The sequence below is a fragment of the Rhinopithecus bieti genome, unplaced genomic scaffold (genome assembly GCF_001698545.2).
Source record: "Rhinopithecus bieti isolate Rb0 unplaced genomic scaffold, ASM169854v2 scaffold_8911, whole genome shotgun sequence".
NCBI lineage: Eukaryota > Metazoa > Chordata > Mammalia > Primates > Cercopithecidae > Rhinopithecus > Rhinopithecus bieti.
The window spans coordinates 95,228-116,324 of record NW_016806084.1 but is presented as its reverse complement, the minus strand read 5'-3'; the positions used below and the strand labels follow the sequence as shown (position 1 = coordinate 116,324).

Here is a 21,097-nt window from a genome sequence, read left to right as displayed (position 1 = left end):
TCACTTCAGACTCGGTCTTCTGGGCTCAAGCAATCCTCCCACCTCAGCTTTCGGTCTTCTGGGCTCAAGCAATCCTCCCACCTCAGCTTTCTGAGTAGCTGGGACTGCAGGCATGCAACAGCACAGCTAGCTAACTTTTTACTTTTTTTTAGAGACACGGTGGGAGAGGGGGTCTCACTTTGTTGCCCAGGCTGTTCTCAAACTCCTGGGCTCAAGGGATCCATCCTCCTCAGCCCCCAAAGTGCTAGGATTACAGGCGTGAGCCATGACACCTGGCCTGGCTTAGGTTGTTGTCAGTTGGAAACACATCTTTCTGTGCAGGTATCTGTCTAAAGAGTCTCAAGGGTCTACCAGTCCCAACTTGAAGACCCCCTAGACTGGGGAATCTTCTGTCATGGCTGTAATACACTGTTATTAATGTTACATTGAGAGAAAAGTCAGTGGCATAATAATGCTTAAAACATGCCATTTCTTCAGTGTTTCTCTATGAACACTACCCATGCATTATTTTATTTAATCCTTGCTACAGTTCTATGGAGTTAGAATAAATCTCTCATTCCTAGACAAGGAAGCAAACTCAGGTTAAGTGACTGACTCAAGGCCACACATCTATGTGGTCGGGCTGGAAGATTGTGAGATTCAGAGGGTAACTTTGGAGAACCCCAGGGCTCAGACTCAGATTTTCATCCTGGCCTTCCTGCCTGCTGTGAGCAGAGTTGATCAGTAGGGATGAGTTGATTATCATCTCCTTCCTTTAACTCTCAGCCACTCAGGGTTGATCAACTGTCCTCAGATAATGAGACAAACCCCTGCCCTCCCACCCCCACGAGTACCTACATAGGTCCAAACAGGCTTGAACTTCCTCAGTGTGAAATGGAGCCACAACCCAATACATTTCCCTTTTCTGGTCAGGTTCCTCATCTAGCGAGGAGGGCAACTGTAATTTTTGCCTTTTCCAGTAATAGTAGCTCAGTTTTCCTCTGGAGGACCATCTCTCCCCTGTCAGTCCATTATATTTTGAGTGAAACAAATTCCACTCCTAGTGCAATCATGGGTGTATTAATATTAGTTCACTTAATGGAACAGCCCAGGGGAAGTGGTTGCTCAATGGCATTACTGGATCCAAGTTCTGATTATCTGAGAATACATTTATCTCCATTTTACAGAAGGCAACTGAGGTTCATGGAGATAGTGATTTGGCCAAGGTCACAGGCCCAGTAAAAGGGACTGAAAATCCAGGTCCGCCTGACGCTAAAGCAGGGAACTCTGTCTAGTGTCTCGCTGTGGAGTGTTAGGGATCCTGGGGTACCCTTCAAGGTCTTGGCTCTGAAGGAAAAGCATTCCTCCGAGGAGACGGGCTATATTACCAAGGGGGTGGGGCCAGATGCCTGAGGGGGTGTGGCCAGAGCCTGGGGCGTGTCAGCGCCGAAGGGGCAGGGCGGCAGCAGCCGGCTTCTAGGTAACTTGAGCGCCTGCGCAGAGGCTCCCCAGCGTCGCCGTAGGCTGGGTCTCTAGTGGGTCTTCGGCTCAGTATTGGCTGCAGCGCCCGAGTAGGTCGCTTAGGCAGGGTTCCACGCCCGGCTCGACCATGAGCCGGTGCGCCCAGGCGGCGGCAGTGGCGGCCAAGGTGCCAGCTGCCGGCGTGGGGAACGTAGGGCTGCGGCCGCCCATGGTGCCCCGTCAGGCGTCCTTCTTCCCGCCGCCGGTGCCTAACCCCTTCGTGCAGCAGACGCAGATCGGCTCCGCGAGGCGGGTCCAGGTGAGGGGCGTGGGTCTGACAGGGGAGATGGTCTGAGGGGGATGTGGGTCTGAGGGGAGAGGTCGTCTGAGGGGGGCCTAGGTCTGAGGGGGGGTCCAGGTAAGGGGTGTGGGTCTGAGAGAGGAGGGCGGCCGAGGGGGGCGTGGGTCTGAGGGAGGGAGGTGGTCTGAGGCGGGCGTGGGTCTGAGGAGGGAGGTGGCCTGAAGGGGACGTGGGTCTGAGGAGGGAGGTGGCCCGAGGGGAGCCAGGATCTGAGGCAGGTCCAGGTGACCGGTGTAGGTCTGACAGGGGAGGGCGGTCGAGGGGCGCGTGGCTCTGAGGGGCGTGTGGGTCTGGGAGGCAAAGGAATCAGAGGAAGAAAGAGCAGTGGATCTGAGAGGAGAGGACTTTTGAGGGACCGTGAGTCTGAAAGGGGCAGAGATGTGCGTCTGAGAATTGAGGACATTTAGAGGATGGTCTGAGCGGGCACAGGAGGAGAGAAGATGCAGGGAAGATGCGGGTCTGAGAGGGGGATCCAAAACAGGAAGAGACAGAGCTGGCTGGTGGCGCAGGCTACAGTCCATGCCCCAGAAGGGAGAAGAAATCTGAATCTGTGATGGAAGTTTCAGCTTGAGTTTATTAGAGTGTAGTGGGAGGCAGATCTACCACGGGAGAGTAGATTTGAAGAAGCTTTTTTTTTTTTTTTGCCTTGGGAAAGAGAGAATTCAGTATGGGATGGATAAGAGTGAGGCAGAAGGCAGAAAGCCCAGGTCTGTGATTAGAACAGGTAAGGCTGGAAAGATTTAGCTGAGCAGGAGCATGATGGAAGGTGGGAAGTCAGAATCAAAGAAAAGGGACAACTGAGTCAGCTTAGGGTGTTCAAGAAGTTTTGGTCCAGAATCAGTCTTCACCTAAAAACGTTTCCTAAGTAGAAGCATGAGAAGTAGTAGCCCAGACTGTTTTCCATTGTTAAAAATGGCTATACTGTTATTCACAAAGAAAGTTTCCTTTCCTTTCCTTTTTCTTGTAAAGGGTTCCTTTTACCATTGGCAGTTGCACTCTTTGGACTTCCTCTTTGTTGAAATTAGTGATTAGAGAACAAGATAGGCCCTGCTAACCGCATTTGTCCTGTGTGTTCTGCAGGGGGGCGGGGGGAGCAATTTTGAAGTTTTCATGTCCATCTCACACATGACTTTGGATTTGAAGTCGTATAATATTTGCAGTCAGCTTGTATGCACTAACACTGTTGTCTTCTGCAATGGGGGAAGGTTAAGTGCAGAGCTAAGCAACACAGGTGGCGGCTTGAGTAATGGTAAATGGGTGTCTAGTTGAAGAGGAATGTGAGAGAGGAAGAAGATAAAGAATATAGTAATACCGCTTTGTGAGGAAATTAAACGTTTAAAAATGTGATCTTCATGTCTTTAAATGAACAGATATTCTTTTTGTGTCTTGACATTCTGAAACATTTGTAAATACATAGACCATTGTTCAAGATTAAATTGAGTCTGATTTAGTTAAATCATACTTAAATGAAAATATGCCCATCTATTTGACTTCATATTTTGGAAAGAATCAGAATGGAATGTTGATAAATATTTATATTGCACCTATAATAAATTATTAAGTTTTTCCATCACCTGGTTTGTTACTGTTTAAAGATCTCTTCCAAATAACTCTCTGAGAGCTGTAGTATAATGGAATGATAGCTAGTCAATTATAGGACCTGGTTATTTATCAGTTGTGTGACTTTGGCCAAGTCACTTAACCTGTCTGAACTACACTTTTCTCGTCTATTACATTGGAATATTAATAACTCAAAAGAGGGCTAAAATTAAGTGAAATAATCTGTTACTGTTTGTTGATCTTAATATTGATAATATTGATAGTTATCCTATTTATTTTCTACAAAGTATATACTGTACTTAAAATTTACTACTTGGATTAAATGGGATTTAACAAAGTCTGGATATTAAAAATACTTTTTAAATTTATATAGATCAGAGATACCAAAGAGGTTTCAATGGCTTGAGTCGTCTGGGTAAAGGGAAGATTTGAATAGGCATGGTAGAAAAACAATGTCCATATTATCCAGTTTAAAAGATGGACATACTTTCATTTAAGTATGGCTTAGTATAATTAATTTAGGCTAAATTTAATCTTTAATGGTGATCAATGTCTTGCTTAAGGACTGTTGTCCTCACATTTCAGTAAGAAAGTTAAACAAGTACAAAAATATATAATCTCATGTTTTAGTAAGTGTAATGAAGGAAAATCAGAGAATAACACTGAGAGAAGGCCACCCAATGGAGATGACATATTATCAAATGGGAATATGATGGGGAATTATCTTAATTTGTCAATGAGTTAACTCAAAATTGATTTACTATTAAGCACTATTATTTGTTGCAAACCTTGAAGATGGCACAGAAAAAAAAAGCTGCCTAATATTTCGCAACTTGTTCAGTTAAAATCCATATGGGTTGCTCAGTGTAGATATGAGTGACTCTTATGCTAATACGCTTTAACCTCTTTCCAGCTCTTTTTTCAGGGTCTATGCCATATGGTCCTTTCTTTCAGTCAAGATTATTTCTTGGTCTTTTAATAATGATACCTCTTCAAAGAGAATCTCAGCCAGCGACCTACCAGAGTGACTTGGGAATTTGAGTCATCTCATCTTTCTCCACAGTACTCTTCCCCAGTATACCACCATACTTCATTGCACCACCATTCAAATAAATATAACATTATCTAAAAATAGTGTGCTTACCATGTACACAGAGCTTCAAGAAAAATCTCCTGGATCCAAGATCCCTTCTATATTATAGTTCTGAAACTCCTACTCATCTTAAAACATATTCTGTTTTATAGGAAATAAGACTGGTAACAAAGTTTCATTATATTTGTAAGTCAGTTTTCAAGTGAAAAATAATTTAACAGGACTAGTTTTAGTCTCAGGAATGGTGGAGTAGCTTAATGTAGACAAACCTTTCCATGCATAACAATTATAAACTGTAGTCAAAATAGGAAAAACTTCATGAAGGCACTATAGAGCAACACAAATCAGACAGAAACTGGAGGGATTTGTTGCTTGAAATAATAGTTCTGTACTGTGTAACATTACCCCAACCCTTTTTTCCCTGAAGGTTGTCACTTGACACCATGTGAAGGGATTGTTAGAAAGCTTCAGTCTTATTGGCCTGATATATCAGAGCACAAAGTTCAGGACTATCAGAGTGGCTAAAAACTGAAGGAGGAAGTCCCAGAAAGGAGGAAGCTAGAAATGAGGGAGCCCCTAAATTGGCATATAAATTATCTCAAAACGTTGATCAATTCCTGAACTCTATATTTACAAAGGAGCCTTCAAGGGCCCTGGAGGAAAGTAACAGCTGGAAGGAAGAAGAAACTGAGCAGACATTTCAACTGATAGACACCATAGGGAAGGCACAGTTAGAATCCCACTAAATTAAGAGGACCTTGGCAAATATCTCAGGCTTTACACTGAAACTTCACAAAGGTTATACCATAGGAGAAGTCCTATACCCTAGGACTAAGGCTTCAATCTAAGTCTAAGGGCTAGCTTCAAACAAATTTTCCCTTAAAAAGTATAAAACTAAGCCTTCACAAGATGAATGCAATCAGCCAGAATTTTACCTACCTGCTAGGACAGAAATCAACATTCTTGAGAAAAGGATAACAGAATCCAGAATATCTGTAATATATCACGCAAAATGGCCAAAATACTATAAAAACAATATTAGACATTCAAAGAAATAGGAAAATGTGACCTATGATCAAAAGAAAATCAGGCAATAAAATAGACCCTAAGATGATCAAATGTAGGACTTTGCAGAAAATACTTTAAAGTAGCTATTATAAAAATGCTCAAGGACTTAAAAGTAAAGAGTGGCATAATGAATGAAAAGTTGGAAGGAGCTTAGCAGATAAATAGAAAATGTAAAAGAGAACCAAATGGATATTTTAAAACTGAAAACTGTTATATCTGAAATGAAAAATTCACTGAATGGGCTCAATAACACATTGAAGATGGTAGAAGAAAGTATTAGTGAACTTAAAGATAGGTCACTAGAAATTATTCAGTCTAAAAAGCAGAATGAAGAAAACTGAGATGAGACATCAGCAAAACTGGTGAAGTAAAGGCCTCTGAAAATTATCTTCTCCATAAAGCAATGAAAACACAAAAAAATTATCAGAATCAACTTTGTCTTAGCTCTGAAAATTAACCAAAGGCTTTCAACAATCCATGGAGCATTTATTTAAGAGTGCTGACTCTTAGTTAAAATAGTAGGCTTTGTTACAGTTTAATTTTATTCTTATCCCTCATCCTCAGCTCTGCAGTAGCCTTAAAAACCAACATCCTACAGTCATAATGAAAACCAGCAACCTGTCAGCCACTAGAGGGGGAAAAATAGTGTTAGAGCATTTTCAAAGCCCCATTCCCAAGGAACTGTCATTATTGGCCAGTCTGGTGGCTGCCTGGAAGTCCTCATTTGCGAGACTGTCGTTATTTGATTTGTCTTGGTGCTTACACAGTGCAAATAGCCTTTTCTCAAGGGTGTTTGTTAAAAACAATCAGAGGAAAGCGAATGCAGTGGTGCACACCTGTAGTTCCAGCTATTCAGGAGGTTTATGTGAGAGGATTGCTTGAGCCCACAAGTTCAAGGCCAGCCTGGGAAAAATAGGGAGACTCTGCTTCTTAAAAAGTAAAAATAAAAAAATCAAAGGCAATTGCTTAACATCACAGCTGCCTGAGACAGTAACAGTTGGAGCAAACAGTAGGCCAGCCAAAAACCTTAAAAGAAAAGTTAAGGGATGAGATGATCATAGGGGACTTTTAAAGCTTTGACATATTCCTAGGAATCTAGAAGGCTGTCCACCTGAGTAAGGCTTTATTGATGCTCAAGGCTATGCAAATGTCCTGAAAATATCGAAAAATACCCTAAGCTCTCACCTCTGACTAACCTTGAGGGACTGTACAAGCAGAAAGTGAAGGCTAAGGCAGAGTTGTCATCTGTCACCTGACTGTTTATGATGTGCCCCTATGTGTACAAAGAGATCCTTTGCAAGCATCAGGAAACTTATTGGTTTCAGGTGCTTAAGAAAATCTGTAATCATTAGCTGATTACTAAGCTAACTGGTCAGAGACTTTAACTTTAGTAGCCACAATGACAAAGAATACAAGCTTTACAAATTAGTTTATAAAAGACACTAAACAAACAAATAACAAACAGCAACCACAACAAACCCTGGAAAGGGATGAGAATCATTTCCAGAGTTGCTATATTATTTAAGATGTTTAGTTTTAATTTAAAAATTGCAAGGTGTATAAAGAAAAACAAAGTATAGCTTATAAGTAGTTTACAAAGCAGTCAATACAAACTTTCCCTGAGGAAGCCCAGACTTTAGTCTTACTATACAAAGACTTTAAATCAGATACTTAAAATATGGTCCAATAACTAAAGGAAACCATGTGTGAAGAGCTAAAAGAAAGTATGGAGCAAGGTATCACCAAATGGAGAATATCAATAAAGATGCAATGCGTGTGTGTGTGTATGTGTGTGTGTGTGTGTGTGTGTATTCACTAGAGGGGCTCAACAGCAGACTATATCTAACAAAAAAGGAATCAGCAAACTTGAAAACAGGTCAACAGAGATTATCTAGTTTGAGGAACATAAAGAAAAAAAGATGAAGAAAAATGAACAGAACCTCAGAGACCTGTGGATCAACTTTACCAACAGATTCATAATGGGAGTTCCAGGAAAAGAGAAAGATGCAGAAAGAATATTAGAAGAAATAATGGCCAAAAACCCAATGAATTTGATTAAAAACACTAATCTACATTCCCAAGGAGCTCAAGGAACTCTAAGAATAAACTCAAATATACCTGTATCTACAGATAAATTATGTACATTATGTACAAAGAATCGTCAACAAGATAATGACTGATTGCTCATCAAGAGCCACAGAGACCAGAAGGGAGTAGCAGGATGATATATTCAAAGTGCTGAAAGAAGACTGTCAATAAAGAATTGTATAGCTAGAAAACTATCCTTAAAATGAATTATAAATGAGCAAAAACTGAGAGAATTTGTCATTAGCACACATGCCCTAAGATAAATAATAAAGGGAGTCCCTCAGGCTGAAATGAAAGGATACTAGACAGTAACTCAAATTCACATGAAGAAATAAACAGCAGTGGTAAAGGTAACTACATGGGTAGATGTAAAGGACAGTACAAATGTAATTTTTTTTGTTTGTAAATCTTTTTTTCTCTTATCCAACTTTAAAAACATCTACATAAAGCAATAATTATAAATCTGTGTTGATGGACATACAATGTATAAGGACATAATTTGTATAACAATAATAGCAAATAGGAGAAAGGAGGGAATGGATCACAGTTTTTGTATACTATTGAAATTAAGTTTGTTGATCCAAACCAGATAATTATTATAAGTTAACATGGCAACACTTAGGACAATCACTAAGCAAATACATTTTTAAATATAGCAAAAGAAAGAATGAGGGAATTAAAATGATACACTAGAAAATGTTTAACACAGGAGAAGGTAGCAGTGTAGACATAGAGAAATTTAAAAAGACCTAAGACATATCGAAAACAAATAGCAAAATGTCATATATAAATCCTACCTGATTAGTAATTACATTAAATATAAATTGATAAAACAATCCAATTAAAATGAAGATTCACAGAATTGATAAAAATACATAACTGTGCGCTTCCTAAAAGAGACACACTTTATTTATTCATTTATTCGTTTACTTGCTTAAAGGCAGGCCCTTACTCTGTCGCCCAGGCTAGAGTGCAGTGGTGTAATCACAGCTCACTGTAGCCTTGACCTCCTGGGCTCAAGTGATACTTCCATCTCAGCCTCCTGAGTGGCTGCAACTATAGGCATGCACCACCACACTCAACAAGTTTTTGTATTTTTTATAGAGCTGGGATCTCCTTATGTTGCCCAGACTGGTCTCGAACTCATGGGCTCAAGCAATCTTTCCACCTTGGCTTCCCAAAGTGCTGGGATTATAGGTGTGAGCCACCATGCCTGGTCAAGAGACACACTTTTGATTCAAATACACAAATAGGCTGGAAGTAAAAGATGGAAAATGATATACCATGCAAACAGTAGCCGAGAGAGAGAGGTGGAATGGCTGTATTACTATCAGATAAAATAGACTTCAAGACAGAAATTGTTGCTAACGAAAGACATAATGATAAGAGGATTGATTCATTAAGATGTAATAATTATAACCATATATGCATCAAGCAGCAGAGTCCAGAAATACACAAAGGAAAAAGTGACAAAATTGAAAGGTGAAAGACAATTCAACAATAATGAGAGACTTCAATTACCAAATAATGATAGAAGGTAGAACAATAAGACAGTATCAATCAGGAAATTGAAGACTTGAAGAACACTATAAACAGACTAGATCTAGCAGATATGTATGTAGAACACTCAACAACAGCAGAAAACACATTCTTCTAGTGCCCATGGAACATTTGCCAAGGTAGATCTGTATGTTAGACAATAAAACAATTCTCAATAAATATAAAGTGGTTAAAATAATACAAAGTATGTTCTTTGACCACAGTAGATTGAAACTAGAAATCAATAACATAAAAAATTCACAAATATGTTGAAATTAAATTACTTCTAAATAACCAATGATTCCAAAGTAATAATAAAACAATAGAGAAAAATAACAACTCCAAAAGTTGGTACTCTGAAAAAAAATTGACAAATATTTATCTGCACTGACCAAGAAAAAAAATGAAAGAAGACTCAAATTAAGAGAGGCCAATATTACTGACCTTTCCAAAATAAAAAGGATTATAAGGAATTACATGAACAAATGCATGCTAACAAATAACTTAGTTCAAGTGGACCAATTTCTAGAAAGACACAAAATTTACCAAAACTGATTGAAGAATAAATAAAAAATCAAATAGACCTATAATATATAGAGATTAACTAGTTCTTAAAAACATCCCACAGAGAAAAGTTGAGGACCAGATGACTTCAGTGGTGAATTCTACCAAAGGGTTAACAAAGAATTAACACCAATCCTTCACAAGCTCTTCCAAAAAATAAAAGAAGACAGAGCACCCCCCAACTCATTCTGTGAGGCCAGGCCTACTCTGATACCAAAACCAAAAAAGGACATTACAATAAAAGAAAACTACAGACCAATATCCATTGTGAATATATATGCAAAAATCCACAATAAAATGCTAGCAAACTGAATCCATCAGCTAATAAAATGAACTATACCATGGCAAAGTAGTATTTATCCCAAAAATGTAATTTTGGTTCAACATAGAAAAATTAACATGAGCACCATATTTATTGAATAAAGAGCACAAGAACATCTTAATAGACATAGAAAAATGATTTGACTCACTTTCATGATAAAAACCACTCAATAAACTAAGAGTGGAAAGGAGTTTCCTCAGCCTTATAAAGGGCATCTGTGAAAAAATAGCTAACGTTATACTTAATAGTGAAACACCAAAAAGTTTTCTTCTAAGATCAGGAACAAGACAAAGATACCTACTCTCATCACTTCTGTTCAGCATTGTACTGGAGGTTCTAGGAAGGGCAATTAGGCAAGAAAAAGAAAAGACATCTATATTGGAAAGGAAGAAGTAAAACCATCAAGATGGCATGGTTTTTTAAACATAGAAAATCCTAAGGAATGCACAAAAACACTTGGAGCTAATAAATCAGTTCAGCAAGGTGGCAGGATACAAGATCAATATACAAAAATCATGACATATTTTTTCACAAGCAACAATCTAAAATGAAATTTAAAACAGTTCAATTTAAGTTGGCATCAAAAAGAGTTAAATATTTTAGCAACAGAAGAATTCTGCATTGTAAACTACAAAATATCATTGAAAGAAATTAGAGACTACTTAAATAAATGGGAAGACATCCTGTGTTCATAAATTTGGAAGACTTAAATTGTTAAGATAATGACACTCCCCAAACTGATCTACAGATTAGTATAACCCTTATCAAAATATCAGCTGGCTTCTTTATTTTTTGCAGAAATTGATGAGCTAATTTTAAAATTCGTACAGAAATGCAAGGGACTACAAACAACCAAAAGAATCTTGAAAAAATAAAACAAAATTGGAGAACTCACATTTCTCATTTTCAAAACGTACTGTGAAGCTACAGTAATCAAGACTGTATTGTACCAGTAAAAAGACAGACATCTAGATCAATGAAATAGAATTGACAATACAGAAGTAAATTCATACATCTGTGGCCACTGATTTTCCACAGGATTGCCAAGACGATAAAATGGGGAGAGAGTAGTTTTTGCAACAAATGGTCTGGGACAATTGGATTGACATGTGCAAGAGAAGGAAGTTAGGTCCTTACCTCATAGCATATACAAATTAACTCGAAGCAGATTAAACTACTAAATGTAAGAGTTAAAATCATAAAACTCTTAGATGAAAACGTAAGTGTAAATCTTCATGACCTTGAATTAGGCAGTGGTTTTCTAGACGTACAACAAAAGTACTAGCCACCAAAGAAAGAATGGGTAAAGAGGACTTCATCAAAATAAAACACTTTGTGTTTCAAAGCACACTACAATGAAATTGAAAAGATAACTTACTGAATGAGAGAAAATATTTGCAAATTATACATTTGATAAGAGTAGAGTGTTCAAAACATATAAATAACTTTTAGAACTCACCAATAAAAAGATAACCCAACCCAACTATCCACCCATAATTCTATATCTAATGAAAATATTATTCAGAAATGAAGAGAAAATGAAGACATTTTCAAATAAGAATGGAGGGAATTTGTTGTCGGACCTGCATTCAAGAAATGGTAAAGAAAGTTTTTTGGGTTGGAGGAAAATAACACCAGATTGAGACTTGAATATACAGGAAAGAATGAAGAACACTGGAAATGGTAAATATGGAAAGAATGATATAAAACTTTTTTCTTTATATTAATTTCATCAAAGAGCTAGAAAATGTAACCATTTAAAACAAAAATTATTGTTTTCTTGGGCTTACATATATTTAGTGGTAAAACATAAAACAATACTGAAAGGGTGGTGGATGGGATGGAATTGTACTTTTCTTACACTTTCTGTGAAGTGGTACAGTATTAACTCTGAGTACTTCGTCTTATGCTAAGCACACATTGTAATCTTCAGACCAACTGCTGACTAAAAGTACAAGAAGGTATAGCTAAGGGGCCATTAAAGAAATTTAAATGAATCACTAAAGAAAAATTTCATGAACTCAAGGAAGAAAACAGAAAACGAGAAACAGAAACATGAAACTGATGGGAACTGATGGAATATATAGAAAAGAAATAGCAAAACAGTAGATTTATACCCAAATACATCAATAATTACATTTAGTATACATTAATTAACATCCTAACTTAAAGGCAAAGATTTTCAGACTGGACAAAAGAATAAGACCCAGCTCTACATTAATCCACAGTACATACACTATAAATGTAAATACAAAGATAAGAAGGAAGAAAAGATAATGTGGAAATAGTGTAAGTGTAAGAAGCTGATGTGACTGTATTAGTATCAGATAAAGTAGACTTCAAGACATGTCATGACATCAGATATAAGGAGGAACATGTCTTTAAAAGGTCAGTGGGAAAACTTAGCAGCACTTAATGTTTATGTACCTAATATCAGAACTTTGAAAACTTGAAGCTAAAATTGAGAAAACTAAGCAAAGAAATAAATAAAACATAATTGAGGATGGTAACACACCTTTCTTGGTAATTGACAGAACAATCAAACCAAAGATTAATAATATAGAAAATTTGAACATTGGTAACCACTCCTACTGAATTGACATTTGTGGAACACTACCTCCAAAAGTACCAGAATATAATTTCAAGTACACATTTAATGCTTACCAACATAGACCAAAGGCTGGGTCATAAAAAATCTCAATAAACATCAAAAGTTTGAAATATTACAGAGCATGTTCTCTGAACACAATAAATTATGTTAGAAATCAATAACAAATATATCTGATAAAAATCCACATATTTAGAAATCAAGCTATATACTTTAAAATAGTCCTTGGGTCAAAAATATATTACGAGTGAAATTATGAAATGTTTTAAACTAAATGTGAACAAAATGCAACGTATCAAAATTGTAGGATGCAGTTAAAGCAGTGCTTGCCAGTAAACCGATACATTTAAATACATAGAAAAGAAGAAAGGTTTAAAATTAATGATTTAAGTTTTTACCTTCAGAAGCTGGAAGAACAAATTAAACACAAAGTAAGTCAAAGAAAGGAAATAATAAAGATAAGAGCAATAATCAGTGAAATAAAAAACTACATAGAAAATTAAAATCAAACATTTGTCTAATAGATTAATAGAATAGATTAATGAAATTGATAAATCCTTACCAAGACTGATAAGAAAACAAGAAAGAAAATACAAATTACCAGTATCAAGAATGAAACAGCATGTATCATTATAGGTTAAATGACTAATAAGGGAACATTATTAACAACTTTATGCCAGTAAATTTGAAACATACATGAAATGGACAAAAATCAGTGTATCAAAAATAGACACAAGGACTAGAAAATATGAATAGCCCTTTATGAAGGAATTTGAATTTATTTTGTATCCATAAATATACATTTAAAGAAAACATTTCACCAAGATTATTTTACTAGTAAATTTTGTCAGACTTTTAAGAATACAATAAAATCACTCACACAAGCTCTTTCAGAAAGTAGAGAAGTGTGGAACAGTACCCAACTAGTTTTATGGGGCTAACATTACCTTGATATCAAATCTGAAAAAGACATTATAAGAAAAGAAAATTATAGATCAATATTTCTCATGATCATAGCCATAGAACTCTTAACAAAATATTAACAGGTCAAATATGGCATTGTATAGAAAGGATGATACTGTATATCACTTCCAAGTTTATCTTATATCAAGAATATAAGGTTGATGTAACATAAAATTCCAATTTCAATGTAATTCACCATATAAGCAGAACATATGATAAAATGCCTGTGATCATCTCAATAGATGCAGAAATTTCATTAGTTCACCTGACAAAATTCAATAACCATTGGTGATAAAAATACTTTCTTAGTAAGATAGAGATAAAGAGAAACTCTCTCCATCAGGTACAGGGCATCTGCAAAACACCCACAATTAATATCATAGTGGTAAAATATTGAATCTGTTTCCTCAAAGGTTTGGGATAAGACAAATATCTTGTTTACCACTTCTATTCAACATTATGCTAGGGATCATAGCCAGTGCGATAAGATAAGAAAGGAAATAAAAGACATATGGATTAGAATGGAAAAAGTATAACTGTCGTATTCACAAATGATATAGACTGTATATGAAGAACTTCCTAAGGAATCAACAGAACAAGTAACTATGAAAACCAGTAAGTGAACTTGACCAGGTCATAGGATGAAAGATCAAAAGTCAATTTTACATTTATATACTATAGGAGCAAACAATTGCAAAATGAGATCAAGTAATCTAATTTATAACAGCAATAAAATGGCATTCAATACTTAGGAAAAACCATATAAGACCACTACACTGAAAACTACAAAATATTTCTGTGAGAAATTAATGAAGACTTACATAGAGAGATATACCATGTTTATGAATTGGGAGAATCAATATTATTAGGATGACAATTTTCTCCAAATTGTTCTGTAGATTCATTTTGAAATCTCAGTAAAAATCCTAACAGGCTTTTGTGTATGTGTAGAAACTGACAATTCTAAAACTTATATGGAAATGCAGAGTATATCTAAAATGCCTTCAGAAAAATGATGAAGCAGAATGTATGGGCGGACACACACTACTTGATCTCAAGACTTACTTCAACACTGTAGTAAATAAGGTAGCAGAGTATTGACAGAAGTATGATGAACAGATCAATGCAACAGAAAGAAAATCCATACATTAATATTCAATTACTTTTTTGCAAAGTTGCCAAGAATATTCATTGAGGAATGTCAAGTCTTTTGGTGCTGCAACAACTGGATAAATTTATGGTTAGAAATGAACCTTAATCCACACTGCATACCACACAAAAAAAGTCATTTAAGATTGACCATAGATTGAAATGTAAAAGTGAAAATCATACAGCTTCTAGAAGAAAAAAATATAGAGTATCTTCAGGAACTTGAGGTAAAGATTTTTTCAGAAGGACACAGAAAAGAATTAAACATAAAATAAAAATTGATAAATTAAACTTCATCATAATTAAAATTGCTTTAATCAAAAGATACCACTAAGAAAATGAGAAAGCAAGTCACAGAATGAGGAAAAAAATATTTTTAATGCATATATTGACAAAGGGCTTGTATACATTTATATAAAGAACTCTTACAAATTGATAAGGAAAAGACTAGCAAACCAGTAAAAATGGGCCAAAGACTTGAACAGACACTAATATTAGAAGTTAAAGGAATGACCAATAAGTATATGAAAAATGTATTCAGCATTATTGTTCATCAAGGAAATGCGGATTAAAGCCACATGAGATATTCTTTTATACCCACTTTAATGGCTAACATTAAAAATAAAAAAACTGACCATACCATTATGTTGGTGAGGATGTGGAGCAACAGGAACTCTCATACCTTGCTGGGGATATAAACTGGTGAAGTCACTTTGGAAAATGGTTTTATAGTATTATATAAAGTTAAACATGCCCTATGTCCCAATAATTTTATTTTCAGTGAAATGAAAATGTATGGTCACACAAAGATTTGAACATTAATGTTCATATGAGCTATAATAGCTGAGAACTTATAATAGGCCAAATGTCCATGAACAAGTAAATAAATAGATTGTAATATATTCATACAATGGAATAGTACTCTCCAATTAAAAAGAGTAAATACTGATATATATGACAATATGGTTGACTTTCAGAAATATGAAGTGATCAAGCCAGATATAAAAGGGTAAATAAATGCTATGTGATTTTATTTATATGAACATCTACAGCAGGTAAAACTACAGTGAAAGAAGCCTATCAGTGGTTGCTTAGGTTTGGGGAGGGTGTATTAATTGCAAAGGGCAAAAGAAAACTTTTTGGGATGATGTAATATCTTGATTGTGGTGGTCATTGCATAGGGGTATGCATTTGAAAAACTCGTAATCTGTAAGCTTAGAATAGATGGTTTTTCTTTTTTGTACATTATACCTTAATAAAGCTTTTTAAAAGTCTGCCAACACCAAATGCTGGCAAGGATGTACAGCAGCTGAAAATTCTCACACATTTCCACTGATACTTTTAAATGACACAACTTTGGAAAACTGGTGGTTTGCTATAAAGTTAAATAACATCTATGAGCCAGCATTTTCACTCCTAGGTATTTACTTAAGAGAAATGGAAACATATTCACATAAAGGCTTGTACAAGAATATTCATAGTGGCTTTATTCATAATAGCCCACAATTGGAAACAGCTCAAATGTAAATCAGTAGGATAATCAATAAGCAAATTGTCATATGGTCACATAGTAGAATAATACTCTGCAATTAAAAAGAATGAATTACTGATGTATGAAACAACATAGTAGAATAAAAAGTATTAAGTGGAAGAATGCATAAAGTATGATTCCATTTATGTGACATTTAAGAACAGATAAAACTAAATTATGGTGATAGAAATCTAGCATTTGTTGCCTAAGAATATGGGTTTGACTAGAAGAGGCACAAGGTGACTTACTGGGAGTGGTAAATATGTTTTGTGTCTTAATTGTGGTGGTGGTTACATGAGTATATATTTATCAAAGCTCACTGAATTGTATACTTTAGATCTGTACATTTTGTTGTGTTACTGTTTAATATTCTAAAGATCAGATAATTAGAATATTTTGGCATTTTTTTTCTAAATTATTTGATGGTGCTCAGAATCATGTAAGAGCCAGTAGAGACAGAAAAAGAAGGCTACTGTTTGAGTAATATAATTAGCTTATAGAGAAAAAGACAATGTGTCATACATAAGCACAATCTATTTTACTCAAACAGCAGTACAATAAAAGAATTAAGAGCACAAACTTTATAACCAAACTAAGTTCAAATCCTGGTTCTACCACTTGTGATCTTAAGCAATTTAATTTCCTCTGTGTTACTCCTTTCTGGTGTGTAAAATTTGAAACTTAAGGTTGTAAAAACTAAATAAGTTACTACATGCCAAGTGCTTAGAATGGTTGGTATATTACATAGTAAGCATTCATGTATTATTTGCTATTCTTATTTATTTACTTTTCATTTCTTCTTAATTTTTTATTTTCGCATCTATCTCCTTATTGTTATTAGTTATAAAGTTCTGGCAGGTATATAAAACAATGTACTTACTTCTTCACACTCTGATGCCTTCACTCTTCTACCTAAAGCTCTCAAAAAGCAATTTCTCCTTCTTACCTTGCTAGCTCCTACTTATTGCAAGATTGTTCAGGCTACAACTCCTCCAGGAGGAAGCTTTCCCTGGCTGCTAAATCAAATACACCTTTTCTTTGTTCCCCCAACATTCTCTATTCGCTTTCATGGGTATGCAGATCATTTGTCTTATGGTTTTCTTTAGTGTTTCTCTTGCTACACAGTAGGCTTTGTGAAGTCAGATATAATTTGTTTTTTTCTTTGTGCTTAAATCCTTGTCTGGTACAGGGTAGTAGTCAATTCATCCTTGACTAAATGTATGAACACCATAAAAGTCTCCTGTTACATGTTTCTGTTTGATAGCAATGAATTAAAATAATGTCCATTCATTTATTTTTACCAACTTTGACTTTCAGATTTTCCTTATTGGGATTATCCTGCTTCCAATTCGTGTCTTATTGGTTGCTTTAATTTTATTACTTGCATGGCCATTTGCTGCAATTTCAACAGTATGCTGTCCCGAAAAGCCGACCCACCCAGTAACTGGTTGGAGGAGGTAAGAAATGATTTTGTCCAAAATATTAGGACATAATATTAAATTAAGATATATTAAATCAATGTAAAAAGAGTTCATCATAGTTTAGTCAGTGATTTTATCTGCCTACTCAGTAATAAATTTTACAGTTTTATCTGCCTACTCAATAATAAATAATTTATTTTTATTTTTCATATGAAATATGTAGAAATTACTGCCCAAATGCCAACTACATTATGATAATCTCCTAAAAGTTGTAATTTCCTAATGTTAAAATATTTTGTTTTCTGAGTTATTGCCAAATGCGATACATCCCTAGTTCAGAAAGATACCCAACTACTGTACTTGAAACCACTGAAGCTACAAAATACCTTGCTCTCTTCTGTTCTTCCTCAGTTTTCACATTTGCTTTTCTCCCTCTACAGCTTTCTGCAGTGGCATAAGTGGATTAGTTATATTATTTTTATTAATTACTTTAGTAGTAATTTCTGTTATAACAATTATTAATAATAATTATTAACCAATATAGTCTAGTTATTTTAAACATTAGGATGAGGCAGAATGGAACTACTTTTCAGGCATTATCTAATTAAGATGGTAATAGAGGAGAAACTGATCATGAGTTAACAAAGCTACAGGTAAAAGTTTATTCTTACTGAACAGAACCAAATTGTTGTGATCTGTATGCCTTAAAAGTGCAGCCTCTTACGTGGACTCCACGGATTCCATGTGAATTCCAAATCTGTACATGGGTTTTAGGGCATTGTCAAACTCTTGGAAATTGTTGCCCAATTTTTATACGCAAGAATATTTTTGTATTTAAATCTCAAATGTGAATGCATTCTCCAAAAATTTTGAGAAAGACTGTTCTAGAAACTTTTAAAGAAATATGTAGTTTGCTGTTCAGTTCATGTTCCAGTGAACAAATGTCACTATCAAAGTGGAAATGGATTCAATGCTGGCAATGCCCCAGAGAAATCTGTTCTTGCAAATCATACTCCTTTGTTTTATAACTCAAGGTTGTGTAGTATAAAACAATGCTTCAAGGGATGTTTTTACGACTCACCAATTCTTTTCAGATTCCCTCTTTGGTTTTTATTGTCAGTGGCTTATGAAAACGTAGGATGATAGAAGGAATAGTCTAAGTAATCCAGACAATAGATATAATAAATGTTAGAAAAGAAAGTTTTACTTTTGTCAATTAAAGCAGTATCTCTTTCTCCTCTTAAACAGGTAATGTCGAAGTTATTATGTGGGACCAGACTTAGAGCCATTCTTTAAATATGTTAAATAGGAGTGTTTAATGGCCCAGAATATGGGATAAATATAGTTATCAGAAGCTACATCACTATGGATAAAAAATAAGAGGTGTGAAAATTTGATAAAGGAATATACTTCGTCTCATTACATTAGCAGAAATCTCATCTCTAAACTAAAGGAGAAGAAAGGGAGGTACAGTTTCTGTGCCCTTTGGAAAAGTATTGTGGTCTTCTTTATCTCGTTCTTGTGAAATAAAAGTCACAGAAACTTCTTTGGAGCTAGTTGCTAATAGCTCCTCACTATATTATTACAAAAATGTGGAGAGAATTAGACGAGAATCCTATTTTTAAAAGCTGAAGGCCGGGCGCGGTGGCTCACGCCTGTAATCCCAGCACTTTGGGAGGCCGAGGTGGGTGGATCACGAGGTCAGGAGATTGAGACCATCCTGGCTAACACGATGAAACCCCGTCTCTACTAAAAATACAAAAAAATTAGCCGGGCGTGGTGGCGGGCGCCTGTAGTCCCAGCTACTCCGGAGGCCGAGGCAGGAGAATAGCGTGAACCCGGGAGGCGGAGCTTGCAGTGAGCCGAGATCGCGCCACTGCACTCCAGCCTGGGCGACAGAGCAAGACTCGTCTCAAAAAAAAGAAAAAAAGAAAAAAAAAAGAGCTGAAGCAGGCAGATCATTTGAGGTCAGGAGTTCAAGACCAGCCTGACCAGGTGGTAAAACCCTATCTCTACTAAAAATACAAAAATTAGGCCTGGTGGTGGGCACCTGTAATCCCAGCTACTCGAGAGGCTGAGGCAGGAGAATCACTTGTACCTGGGAGGCAGAGGTTGCAGTGAACCAAGATTGTGCCACTGCACTCCAGCCTGGGCACCAGAGAAAAACTCCATCTCAAAAAAAAAAAAAAAAAAGAAAACTCTCATTAGATACCTCCTGGATGATGTACATATTTTATTTTTTATGAAAAGCTATGTGCTTATTCACATACCGAGATATCCCTCCTGTGTTTGCACTTCTAGGAATACATTTTTGTTTCCCTGCTCAACTGGATCTTACTTGTCTTGTGTGTCTGGCATAGTTCCTGACACAGTTTGATAAATTAACTAATCTATAATGGCAGAATCTTTTTTAAAGGTTTTTTTAAAAAAGTAGTTTCTGGAATTGCTTAAGTGCATCTCTTTTCCAGGGAAGTGAGATGATGAACTCACTTCTGATGATTGTTGATGATATCTAAAAACTGTAACAATACGGATTACAAGTCTTTTTTTAAAAAATTCCTAAAATAATTCTGAGAACAGTTTCAGTGTGAGAGTTCCAAAAATGTTTTAGGAGATAGTAGCATCTTCATTACACAAATGTGGATTCCCAAGATAACCACTTTGAAGGACAGTACTGATTTGAATATCTCAGTAGGGGATGTGTGTTGAAAATTCATTTTTAACACTTTATAGTCTCAGAATGATGGAGCTGTTTCTTAGCCACACATATCCTTGGGCAAATTACTTCTCTGTGCCTCAGTTTTCTCATCTATAAAATGGGAGTAATAATTTCAAAATACTTCAAAAGATTAGGCTGAGGATTAAAGAGATTAATCTGTATGTAAAGCATTTAGAATAGTGCCTAGCACCTGGCAGAAAGAGCTCCATGTAAGTGTTAGCTATTATTCTCCTCAGCTCATATTTTCATATGAAATACTCTGACGTATTTTGGTTTTCTTATTGTATTATAGAGTAAAACCTTGCTGCTAGCTTTAGTTAACAAAGCTAATTATGTCTTTTCTATATTTTCAAAGGAAAATTACTCAAACAGCTTTGAAATTTCTGGGTCGTGCTATGTTCTTTTCAATGGGATTTATAGTTTCTGTAAAAGGAAAGATTGCAAGTCCTTTGGAAGCACCGGTTTTTGTTGCTGCCCCTCATTCAACATTCTTTGATGGAATTGCCTGTGTTGTAGCTGGGTTACCTTCTATGGTATCTCGAAATGAGAATGCACAAGTGCCTCTGATTGGCAGTAAGTACTTGTAAGGTAACGTAGACAAAATATTTTCATGCTTATGCTTTAAATTAAAATAATCATATATAGTTTATTGATAAACTTTTAAAAAGTTT

At 35.8% G+C, this 21,097-nt stretch overlaps 1 protein-coding gene across 1 annotated transcript in view; it reads left to right on the top strand.

Moving 5' to 3' along the window:
• The first annotated feature begins 202 nt into the window (after nucleotides 1–202).
• The window catches only part of LPCAT2 (lysophosphatidylcholine acyltransferase 2), an 86,013-nt gene continuing 65,118 nt past the window's right edge, over nucleotides 203–21,097 (top strand). The window contains exons 1-3 of the mRNA XM_017874619.1: nucleotides 203–1,759; nucleotides 17,604–17,743; nucleotides 20,782–20,999. Of these exons, the coding sequence (XP_017730108.1) occupies nucleotides 1,589–1,759; nucleotides 17,604–17,743; nucleotides 20,782–20,999 (529 nt within the window). The 5' untranslated portion in view covers nucleotides 203–1,588. The remainder of the gene's footprint in view (nucleotides 1,760–17,603; nucleotides 17,744–20,781; nucleotides 21,000–21,097) is intronic.